Consider the following 13,021-nt stretch of genomic DNA (forward strand, 5'->3'; position numbering starts at 1 on the left):
AATCCGTCACCGATATTTCACACGGACGGATGTTTGCTGTTTCTTTCTTTATATATGGACTGATTTTTTTGCACTGGGACTCTGCTTTAGTTTTCCCTTTTTTACATTTTTTTCACTTGCAAATTTGACAAAAATAATTTTTCTTGTTGTTTGTTTAGCGCTGCACTCACCTTTTATCTACACTTAGCCAAACTGGGTTTTTGCTCCATCGTCTACCTGCGTCGTCTACAGAATTTGAGGATTTCTACATAAAGGAATGAGCCGTGAGTCCCCCCCACCAGAAACTGTCCGAGGGGATGAAATTGTCTTCGTGTTGCGACAAGCACAGAATTTTATAGAGCGGCAATGAAGGAATTCCTAGTTGACACGTACGGTAGCAAGGTGCGATCGATGTAAACCTTTGTGACAGATGGATCTGCTGTCAGATTTTGTTCGCTCCGCACGGAGTGTGCTTTTTTTTTTTTGCACATTCCTGCACGCCGTGTTTTAGGACAGCCCATCGATTTCAATGGCCTGTCCTGTGAGTGAGAAATGCGCAAAAAAAAAAAAAAGGAGCTTGCACCCTTTTAAACTGCACCACACCTGCGATACCATGCGTTTTGGCATTCGCATCAGCAAGAGGCATAAGGGGGTACCGTCGAGAATAGTGGCAGTGTCGCCGGTCTGTAAAAGAGCAGCGCGATTTGGTGCGTTGCAGGAAAGCTCGTGAAAGAACACATCCCTGGCATCCCTTTAGACATGCATACTCGTCTCTGCTGCAGAGTTTAACTGTGCAATCTGCTAAGTTGCTTGATTACACTCTATTTGCAGACTACCCCCAAGACTGAACATTATTACACTGGAAAGAACGGGAACTCTAACCCATTCCCGCTCAACCCTGGCATCCCTTTAGATGTGCATGCTCTATTCAGCTGCAGGGTATAGCTGTGCAATCTGCTGATCAGTTACTTAATTATATTTTATTTGCACACAACCCGAAGACTGAACCCTATCACACTGGAAAGAGGGGGAATGTCTGTAACCCATTCCTGCCCAACCCTGGCATTAATTGAGATGTGCATGCTTGTCTCTGCGGCAGAGTTTAGCTGTGCAATATGCTGATTGGTTGATTGATTGATTACACTCTATTTGCAGACAACCCCTAGGACTGAACATTATCAAACAGGAAAGGAGGGAAAGTCTCTAACCCATTCCTGCCCAACCCTGGCATCCCCTTAGACGTACTACATGCTCATCTCTGCTGCAATGCCTATCTGTGCAATCTGCTGATCAGATGCTTGATTACACCCAATAAGCAGACAGTCCCCAGACCTGTGAGGATTATCACATTGGAAAGAAGGGAAGTTCTCTAAGCCCCTCTCTCCCTCCCAGTCCCTTCAACAGGGTATTTACACTGGGAGGCAGGCAGGATTGGCCGATCTCATGACCAGTGATCGGCTGTCACTATGTTCACGTGATCTGGAGCCATTGGCTACCGATCATTAGCAGAGACAGAGAGCTGTCTTTGTTAGCTCAGTCACTGTGTTGGGAGCGCAATGAAATATTCAAAATTCTAAGCTGACTCCTCTAAGCTGATGAAGCTGCACTGATATGCGGCACTGATGAGACTGCACTGATATGTGGCACTGACAAGCACTGATATGTGGCACTGACAAGCACTGATATGTGGCACTGATGAGGCTGCACTGATATGCAGCACTGACAAGCACTGATGGAGAGGCACTGATGAAGCTGCACTGATATGCGGCACTGATGAGACTGCACTGATATGTGGCACTGACAAGCACTGATATGTGGCACTGACAAGCACTGATGGAGAGGCACTGATGAGGCTGCACTGATATGTGGCACTGATGAGGCTGCACTGATATGTGGCACTGACAAGCACTGATGGAGAGGCACTGATGAGGCTGCACTGATATGTGGCACTGATGAGGCTGCACTGATATGTGGCACTGATGAGGCTGCACTGATGTGCAACACTGACGGGCACTGATGGAGAGGCACTGATGAGGAGGCACTGATGGACACTGATAGGTGGCACTGATAGGCAGCACTGATGGACACTGATAGGTGGCACTAATAAGCACCACTGATGGGCACTGTTATGCAGCACTGATGGACACTGATAGGCGGCACCGATGGACACTGATAATCAGCACTGATGGGCACTGATAGGCAGCACTGATGAGGAGGCAATGATAGCCAGCACTGATAGGGGCACTGATAGGCACTGATAGGCAGCACTGATGGGCACTGATAGGTGGCACTAATAGGCACTGATAGGCAACACTGATAGGTGGCACTGATAGGCAGCACTGATGAGGAGGCACTGATTGGCAGCACTGGTGGGCACTGTTGGGGCTGCACTGATATACAGAACATCAGTGCTTATCAGTGCTTTGATTATCAGTGTACAGTAGATGTCCCCTGTGTGGATTGCCCCTTACTGGCTCTCCTCTCAGCTTGAGAAGAGGATTGATGATAACCGGCAAATCCTATTTACAGTGATTGGACACAGCTGATCACATGGTATAGAGCCATTGTGATTGGCTCTTTACGCTGATATGTGATATCACAGATCACTGCAGATGCACACCGCAGGGGGTGGAGGGGGAGAGCGATCACTGGAGGATGTCAATAGACGCCCTTCTGGAAATGTGTGACCGCACTGCAGCCGTCATTCGGTTATAGCGCGGTCGTGAAGAGGTTAAAGCAAAACCTCCGGGAACCGGCAAATATGGTCTAAATACATTCAGAATGTGTATTCTTCCTGGAATCTTTGTGTATTTCTTCCAGATCTGTGCAGTCATCCAGTGTGAGACTTTTCCTGTAATAAAGACCGCTCACTGCTGCTGTCTCTCCTTGTGCAGGGTGACTGGTCTTGTCTCCGCCCCCCTCCTGCAGTGGGTGGAGCCGGCCGGGCCCCTCCCTCAGCTCTGCTCTCTACACGGCTCTGTACAGCAGCATAGTGATGATGTCACTGCTACCTTTACAAAGTAATATCTTGGTTTGCAAAGGCATTCTGTGCAGGGTGCACACACAAGGCTGATGTTTGTTCTCCTGTGTGATAATAAGTGGAAATTGTGTAAATGCTAATTTTTTCGTTCCTGGAGTTCTACTTTAAACCCTGGACTCAAGGCTGTATAAGGGGCTCCTGATCTTTCTGCCCTGTGATTGGCTGCACAGTGCAGAGATCACAGGCGTCCATAGGTGAGCACAGCCTATTGCATTGGGGTGTGCACTCCAAAGCTCAAACACACGGTACCGATCCTTTACTGTGTTCATTCAGAAAGGGAAGGGGCCATTGAATGACATATTTACCGGCTCCTTTCCCCACTAGTCCTAAAACAGCCCCCTGTGTGTGTCCACAGCACAGCTGGCGGGAGAGAAGAGGAGGGAAGCCGGCAGTGCTGCGGGGGGGGGGGCCGAGCCAGGGCAGTAGGAGAAATCTGCCATGCACGGGGTAATTAGGGTGTGCCCAGGCACACCCGGCACACCCTGTGCGCACACCTATGCAGGCGCCTATCCTACTGATCCCTGATGGTTGGTATGTGCTGGTGACAGCAGGGTCACTGTTCTGCATACAGGACAGGATAATGTATACAGGACAGGAAGTGAATGGAAATCCTCTATCCAAAATGAAAAAGAAAAAAAAAAAGTTTTGACTTTGGATACATTGTAACAAAAGATCCGACAATGGATACAATTCCCAGGGCTCAGTATTTGTCACCCAGGCGGAGTTCTCATTTATTTCATCATTCTCAGGGATCCTGATGATTTCAGAACCCAACAAGTGTACAGTGGAAAATCTCCTTGAGAGAGAGAGAGAGAGAGAGGCTGGGTGGGGAGAGGAGTGTCAGTGTACAGTCTATGGGAGGTGGCTGACACTAAACTTATAAGCCTCACACACATCTCCACTACATGATCCCAGTACACTGACACTCCAGCATCTCATCTCCTCTCTGGACAGACAGACAGACAGACAGCGCTCACCATGGGACGACAGAAGGATTTTATCAACAAAGTCAATTCTATGCTAAGGATCAGGAGCAAACTGCTGAGGCAAGCCCTCGCCGAGTGCCTAGGGACACTCATTCTGGTGGTAAGTGCTTAAAAAAAAATTCAAAAAATACGTTCTTGAAATTACAAAAAAAAAAAAAAAAAAGGTTTAAAACAATGAATTTGTAAAAAAAAAAAATTTTTTTCTTTCTTTTTTTATTTTTTATTGATTCATTGATATTATTTTAATTTGTGAAAACAAACTTTTTTATTTCATTATTTTTTTATTGATTTATTAATATTGTATTCATTTTTTCAAAAACTGACTTACTAATTTTTTATTTTATTATGGTTTTGTTGATTTATTAATATTGTATGAATTTGTAAAAAAAATTTTTTTTTGTTTTATTAATTTTTTTTTACTTTAAAAAAGTCAAGTGTTAACTTATAAAAAATACTTTTGAAGCTTTTTTTATTGTTATTATTATTTTATTACTTTTTTATTGACTCAATACTTTTGTGTTAACTTATAAAAAAGATGGTTGAAACATTTTTATCGTTATTATTATTATTTTATTACTTTTTTATTGACTTAATACTTTTGTATTAACACATAAAAAAGACTTTTGAAACATTTTTATTTTTATTATTTTATTACTTTTTTATTGACTTAATACTTTTGTATTAATGCATAAAAAAGACTTTTGAAGCATTTTTATTTTTATTATTATTATTATTTTATTACTTTTTTTTATTGACTTAATACTTTTGTATTAACGCATAAAAAAGACTTTTGAAACATTTTTATTTTTATTATTTTATTACTTTTTTATTGACTTAATACTTTTGTATTAACGCATAAAAAAGACTTTTGAAACATTTTTATTATTATTATTATTATTATTTTATTACTTTTTTTATTGACTTAATACTTTTGTATTAACTTATAAAAAAGACTTGAAACGTTTTTATTTTTATTATTTTATTACTCTTTTATTGACTTAATACTTTTGTATTAACTTATAAAAAAAGACTTTTGAAACTTTTTTAAAAATTATTTTATTACCTTTTTATTGACTTAATACTTTTGTATTAACTTATAAAAAAAAAAGACTTTTGAAGCATTTTTATTTTTATTATTATTATTTTATTACTTTTTTATTGACTTAATACTTTTGTATTAACCTATAAAAAAGACTTTTGAAACATTTTTATTTTTATTATTATATTACTTTTTTATTGACTTAATACTTTTGTATTAAGTTATAAAAAAAGACTTTTGAAACATTTTTATTTTTATTTTTTTATTGACTTTGTAAAAAAAAAAAAAACTTATTAATGCACTGCAAGCAGCAGTAAGGTCTTGTTTACACTGCGCTTAGTGTGGGGTTCCGCGTGCATGTTTACATGCGTTTGCAGTGCGTTCTTCTATGAATATTTTGGGTTTTAGGGCTCATTCACAGGTCCCGCTATCACTGCTGCCCCTCTGAAAAGGGATGCACAGAGGGCATTGATAGGCGGTGAGAAGGCAATATGTCACCATTACCTGTTGTCACCCTCAAAATGCTGACCCACCTCACTGAAACCACACACATTGCACACATTTACAGGGCAGTTGGGGTGCGGCCCCGTTCATTTGACATGCTGGTTCATTTTTACCCCCAAAGCATCGCAGTACCGGCATGTGTACAACCCTGAGTTTAAGTGAGCAATCTGGCGGAGGTAAAACGTGGCTCAGCCACCTGCTCTTACCACCCTCCTGGCGAGCCCTTATTGAGTTGCATTAGCGGTGCATTCTTGCGTATTCCAAAGCAAAAAATATAAAGAATGCAGCATGCTGTCCTTTTTTTGTAAACGCATGTGAAAGCACCGCAATGGTGTGAACTAGGCTCTTTGAAATACATACATTCCATACGATGCATTTATGGACAGTGCGCTCCGATGCGCCGCAACATATTGTGATGCACTGCAGCCAATAGATTTACATTGATGTTTAAAAAGTGAAAAAAAACAAAAACAAAAAAACAAAAACAAACAAGCACTGCAATGAGTTTTAACAACACATGGCAGTACATGCGTTCACACAGCACATGTGTGGTATATGCAATAGCACGTGTGGTGTGTTCATTCCTGGAGGAAGCATGTTTGGTAAACAAGCAAAATAAATAAAAATCAAGTGTTTGAACTGGAAGCCTAGAGGTCAGGATAGCCCTGAATTTGATAATTGGTCATAATATAATTATTATAATCATTATTTATATTATTATTAGTATTATTATTATTAATATCATCACTTATATTATTATTATTATTATTATTATTATTATTATTAATAATAATATTAATATCATCATTTACATTATTATTACTATTATTATTAATATCATCATTTATATTACTATTATTAGTATTATTAATAATGCTAATCATCATCACCATTTGTTAATCTAACTATTATGTGATTATGTTTCATTTTCATAATTAATTATTTATCTATACATTTTTATTGTGGTGGTGGACATACATGGATAGAAAATTGTTGGTCAAAAACGTTCAGAATTTGAAAAAATCTGCCGAATGTGCATGCGATAACGCCATCATTGTATCAAGAGATGTCACCCCAATTATCAACATATTATTATAGATCGATAACAAAATAAATGGTAGATTTTTCATAGATTGGTGGGGTTGGATATATAGTATATGGTGGGGTTGGGTATAGTATATAGTGGGGTTAGGTATAATATATAGTGGGTTTAGGTATAGTATATGGTGGGGTTGGGTATATAGTATATGGTGAGGTTAGGTATAGTATATGGTGGGGTTAGGTATAGTATACAGTGGGGTTATGTATAGTATATGGTGGGGTTATGTATAGTATATGGTGGGGTTAGGTATAGTATATGGTGGGGTTATGTATAGTATATAGTGGGGTTATGTATAGTATATGGTGGGGTTATGTATAGTATATAGTGGGGTTATGTATAGTATAGTATATAGTAGGGTTAGGTATAGTATGTAGTGGGGTTAGGTATAGTATATAGTGGGGTTAGGTATAGTATAGTATATAGTGGGGTTAGGTATAATATATAGTGGGGTTAGGTATAGTATATGGTGGGGTTGAGTATATAGTATATGGTGGGGTTAGGTATAGTATATGGTGGGGTTGAGTATATAGTATATGGTGGGGTTATGTATAGTATACAGTGGGGTTAGGTATAGTATATGGTGGGGTTATGTATAGTATAGTATATGGTGGGGTTAGGTATAGTATATAGTGGGGTTATGTATAGTATATGGTGGGGTTATGTATAGTATATAGTGGGGTTATGTATAGTATAGTATATAGTAGGGTTAGGTATAGTATATAGTGGGGTTAGGTATAGTATATAGTGGGGTTAGGTATAGTATAGTATATAGTGGGGTTAGGTATAGTATAGTATATAGTGGGGTTAGGTATAGTATATAGTGGGGTTAGGTATAGTATATAGTGGGGTTAGGTATAGTATAGTATATAGTGGGGTTAGGTATAGTATAGTATATAGTGGGGTTAGGTATAGTATATAGTGGGGTTAGGTATAGTATGTAGTGGGGTTAGGTATAGTATAGTATATAGTGGGGTTAGGTATAGTATAGTATATAGTGGGGTTAGGTATAGTATATAGTGGGGTTAGGTATAGTATATAGTGGGGTTAGGTATAGTATAGTATATAGTGGGGTTAGGTATAGTATAGTATATATTGGGGTTAGGTATAGTATAGTATATATTGGGGTTAGGTATAATACTTAGTGGGGTTAAATGTAGTATATAGTGTATTTAAACATAGTATATAGCAGGGTTAAGTATAGTACACACCGCCCAACATTTTGAGATGGGAACGAGGGACACCTATTAGCAAAAGGTATGTTGGTATAAGACACACCCCCTGTCACACCCCCTTAAAAGGAGAATTATGCAAAAAAAAAAAAGTAATTAGGTAAACCCAAAAGTGTTTTTTTTTTTGTTTTTTTTTTACCACTAATATTCCTTTATATTGGCTTTTGAAATGTACAAAAGCAGCAATTTAGAAATAGCACTGGGAGACACTTTTTGAAAGCTAAATAAAGTGCATTTTATATGCGTGTGTCTATATATATATATATATATATATATATATATATATATATATATATATATATAATATTTAATATTGTGTTAACTATTAATAATAATTAATATTTAACTATTTTAAATATACTGATATACTGTATATATATATATATATATATATATATATATATATATATATATATATATATATATATATTTATAAAATGGATAATGTTTACAAAAAATGTAAAAATCTTGTCTGCCTGTTAAAGCAACAACCCCACTGCCCCCGCTCCATTCTATTGGCTGACCACCCCGGTACACAGACCTGAAATGACACTGATAGGAGGACACGGAGCTGTATGTCGGTTGCTGCATTTTTTTTCCCGCCCAGCCGCAGACTGATAAGGAGGATTTGCCATACAGCCAAATTAGGCACCTGCCTAGGGCACCGCCTCTTCCAAGAAATGGGGGGGGGGGGGGGGGGGGGGGGGATAATTCACAATACAGTTGTGTGCCACCGTTTTTGTACTCCCCTGTTCAGGATATGTCTGGTTGGTTTGGAATTGAAGAAGTTGACCCCCCTCCTCCCCCCTGTGATGTGTGGGCATCATACGGATTCTCTATAACTATTTTTAACCCATAAAACTGACAACACACATTACACAACTTATAGAGGAGCAACAGGATCAGAGGGTGTCAGAGGAACCCCACCATTGATCATTCATTTACCATCCATGATATCATTCTTCTTTTCTTTTCTTCAATGAAAAATAATTCTAACTGCGGAGAAAAAGGCGCCTATATTTTTTTATACCGCCTTTTACAATATTCTAAAGCTGAAGTTTAATCTGCTTATATTTTGTCCTCCCTGGTTCCTCCCTCTCCCCTTTGTCAACATGCAATTTATTTTTTTTTTTAATTAATACTTTTCTGTTTTTATTATATTCCCTTTATTTTAGACCCTGTGATGTCATCACTGGGTCTCTGTGGTGCTCTATGCAATACTGGCAGATCATGGCTGGTGGGAGGGGCCAGCAGGATGATGTACATGGCTTCCAGAAAACATCCCCTGTGCCTCAGTACTCCTCTGCAGAGCCCTCAGTCCTGATGCAAGCATCGGGCGGGCTCTTGGGAGGAGTTATGCAAATATCTAAATGATGGGCGGGCCCTCAGTCCTGATGCAAGCAGCGGGCGGGCTCTTGGGAGGAGCTATGCAAATATCTAAATGATGGGCGGGCCCTCAGTCCTGATGCAAGCTGCAGGTGGGCTCTTGGGAGGAGTTATGCAAATATCTAAATGCCTCCTTGATGGGCGGGTGTCAGTCTGGAGGAGAGCGCGTTCCCAGGCAGGATGTATTTGCATAGGTAATGCCCACATGTGAAGCCGAGAGCCCATGATTAAAGGAACTGAAAACTAAAAATCCAATGAATGGAAAGGGCCGGTCACAGTCAGGCTGGAAGAAAGAGCTAGATGACGCTGGATGTCCTCCAGCCAGAAAACGAAGCGGGCTCTATCTGCGGCTTTTTAAAGCACATTGTGAGAAGCTGACAGTGTGCAGTGAAATCAGAGTAAGTCATTTCAGTCCAGGAGAGGAAGAATGAGGAGAAGGCGGGAGGCCGGCTTTGGTGTACATTGGCAGCGCTGAGAGATCCCCGACCGCAAGAGCTGGAAAATCCTTTCCCCGTCCATCACAATATCCATTCATTTCTATGTTCCCTGACTCACCTCCTCCGTCCTCTGCCAGATCCGACCCAGAGGGGAAATAAAAGCCATTGATAAGCAGAGCCGGGCTGGAAGCACGCGATCCGTTCACACGCAGAGCCGCCGACCGCCAAAAACATCACAACGCCACCGGACAGCACCAAAAACACGGCGTGCCAACGGAACTAACGTGATCACAATGCAGGGAAGTCCCCAGAACAGGTGTACCCATTGGAAGATTACCACCCCCCAGTGTATTACCCCCCACAATACATTACCCCCCAAATACATTACCCCCCAAATACATTACTCCCCCAATACATCACCCCCCCAATACATCACCCCCCACAATACATCACCCCCCAATACATCACCCCCCCAATACATCACCCCCCACAATACATCACCCCCCACAATACATCACCCCCCCAATACATCACCCCCCACAATACATCACCCCCCACAATACATCACCCCCCAATACATCACCCCCCCAATACATCACCCCCCACAATACATCACCCCCCCAATACATCACCCCCCACAATACATCACCCCCCAATACATCACCCCCCACAATACATCACCCCCCCAATACATCACCCCCCACAATACATCACCCCCCCAATACATCACCCCCCCAATACATCACCCCCCAATACATCACCCCCCCAATACATCACCCCCCACAATACATCACCCCCCACAATACATCACCCCCCACAATACATCACCCCCCAATACATCACCCCCCCAATACATCACCCCCCACAATACATCACCCCCCAATACATCACCCCCCAATACATCACCCCCCCAATACATCACCCCCCACAATACATCACCCCCCCAATACATCACCCCCCACAATACATCACCCCCCAATACATCACCCCCCAATACATCACCCCCCGATACATCACCCCTCCACAATACATCACCCCCCCAATACATCACCCCCCACAATACATCACCCCCCGATACACCACCCCCCCGATACATCACCCCCCCACAATACATCACCACCCTGATACATCACCCCCCGATACACCCCCCCCGATACATCACCCCCCAATACATCACCCCCCGATACACCACTCCCCCACAATACATTACCCCCCAATACATTACCCCCCAATACATCCCCCCCCGATACATCACCCCCCCACAATACATCACCCCCAATACATTACCCCCCCAATACATTACCCCCCCGATACATCACCCCCCAATACATTACCCCCCAATACATTACCCCCCAATACATTACCCCCCAATACATCACCCCCCCAATACATCACCCCCCCACAATACATTACCCCCGCAATACATTACCCCCCAATACATCACCCCCCCACAATACATTACCCCCGCAATACATTACCCCCAATACATCACCCCCCCACAATACATTACCCCCAATACATCACCCCCCCACAATACATTACCCCCCGCAATATAGATTGTAAGCTCCTTGAGGGTAGGGACCGATGTGAATGTACAATGTACAGTATACGTAAAGCGCTGCGTAAATTGATGGCACTATATAAGTACCTTAAATAATAATAATAATAATAATACATTACCCCCGAAAAAAAATTGTGTGTGGGGTGGGGGGGTATATCCTCTGTGTGCTCTGTGTTCATCTGTTCAGTCTTTACTTTTTATTCCAAAGAGTTTCACATTTAATAATAATAATGGATGATGATAATAATTTTATTAGTAATAATCATTTCTGCTACCCGGGACTCTGAGGGTTAATTCAGTCTTTTGCAGTCTGTTGCATTAGGTCAATGTTAAAGTGTTACTAAACCCAGTAATATTAAGTTAGTTCATCCACCCCCCACCCCCCAGTGCCCACAGCTTATAAAACTGCTTTTTACATTAAAATACTGCTACTATACACCCTTTTGGATGATCTGTATATACCACGGTCACATGATAACATGATGCACAGTTTCTCCAGTGCTGAGAGTTCAGGTAGGAGGAGATTTCCACTACAGCCCGTATACACGCCCACATGTGTGATGTCAATATCATGTGACCTGGCTGGCTCTGAGAACAAGTAACTGTTCTCTCCAGCATAAAAGACACAACTGAGCATGTGCAGGTCGGCTACCATGCCTGTGTGTTAGCTGGCCTTCCCCAGATAGACAGTCCAGGAGGGGGGGATCTGTGCATACAGGATAAAACAGCCTTTTTACACAATGCAGAGGATTTGTTCAGTAGTGAGTATAACAAGCATGCTTTACTACATATACAGACAGATCGCTTTAACATCAACATGCATTGCGCCAATTATTGTGATTGGGCTGACAACATATTGCAATGGACCAAACGCACGTGAGCCTTCTTTGAGAATGCAACACACCACAACTCATGGTATAGCCACTGTGGTGTGTTGCTGTGCTGTTGTGCGTTGGCTTTTGCTATGGGGATGCCCTCCAAAATGAGGCTGAATTCATAGATTTTCTATTAATTGCGGGACATTAACGCACAGCCATCAACATGCGTCATATTACGGGTCAATGTGTATTGGTTTAAGGCAGCCTATTCATTGACTCACCCATGACCCCTCCCCCTCCCCCTTTTTTTTTAATGCAGCACACTACAATGTTTGTGCATTGCGGTGTGCTCCTGTGCGGGCGGGATGCCCACTACTGTAATTGTAGGCTGGGGGGGACCTTTTTCAAAAATGAATGGCACCACAATGCATTGCGGTAGTCTCAATGGGCCCTAAGTATTTAACCACTTAAGGACCGAGCCTCTTTTTGAGATTTGTTGTTTACAAGTTAAAAACAGTTTTTTTTTTTTTTTTGCTAGAAAATTACTTAGAACCCCCAAACATTATACTTTTTTTTTCTAATGCCCTAGAGAATAAAATGGCGGTTGTTGCAATACTTTCTGTCACACCATATTTGCGCAGCGGTCTTACAAGCGCACTTTTTTTTTGGAAAAAAATACACTATTTTGAATTGAAAAAATAAGACAACAGTAAAGTTAGCCCAATTTTTGTATATATTATGAAAGATAATGTTACACCGAGTGAATTGATACCCAACATGTCACGCTTCAAAATTGCGCCCGCTCGTGGAATGGCGACAAACTTTTACCCTTAAAAATCTCCATAGGTGACATATAAAAAATTCTACAGGTTGCATGTTTTGAGTTACAGAGGAGGGCTAGGGCTAGAATTATTGCTCTCGCTCTACCGATCGTGGCAAT

At 41.3% G+C, this 13,021-nt stretch overlaps 1 protein-coding gene across 1 annotated transcript in view; it reads left to right on the forward strand.

Moving 5' to 3' along the window:
- Positions 1 to 3,889: 3,889 nt before the first annotated feature.
- AQP3 (aquaporin 3 (Gill blood group)) overlaps positions 3,890 to 13,021 on the forward strand; it is a 63,702-nt gene continuing 54,570 nt past the window's right edge. The window contains exon 1 of the mRNA XM_073618450.1: positions 3,890 to 4,105. Coding sequence (XP_073474551.1) covers positions 3,998 to 4,105 — 108 coding nt within the window. The 5' untranslated portion in view covers positions 3,890 to 3,997. The remainder of the gene's footprint in view (positions 4,106 to 13,021) is intronic.

This window comes from Aquarana catesbeiana, linkage group LG01 (genome assembly GCF_042186555.1).
Source record: "Aquarana catesbeiana isolate 2022-GZ linkage group LG01, ASM4218655v1, whole genome shotgun sequence".
NCBI lineage: Eukaryota > Metazoa > Chordata > Amphibia > Anura > Ranidae > Aquarana > Aquarana catesbeiana.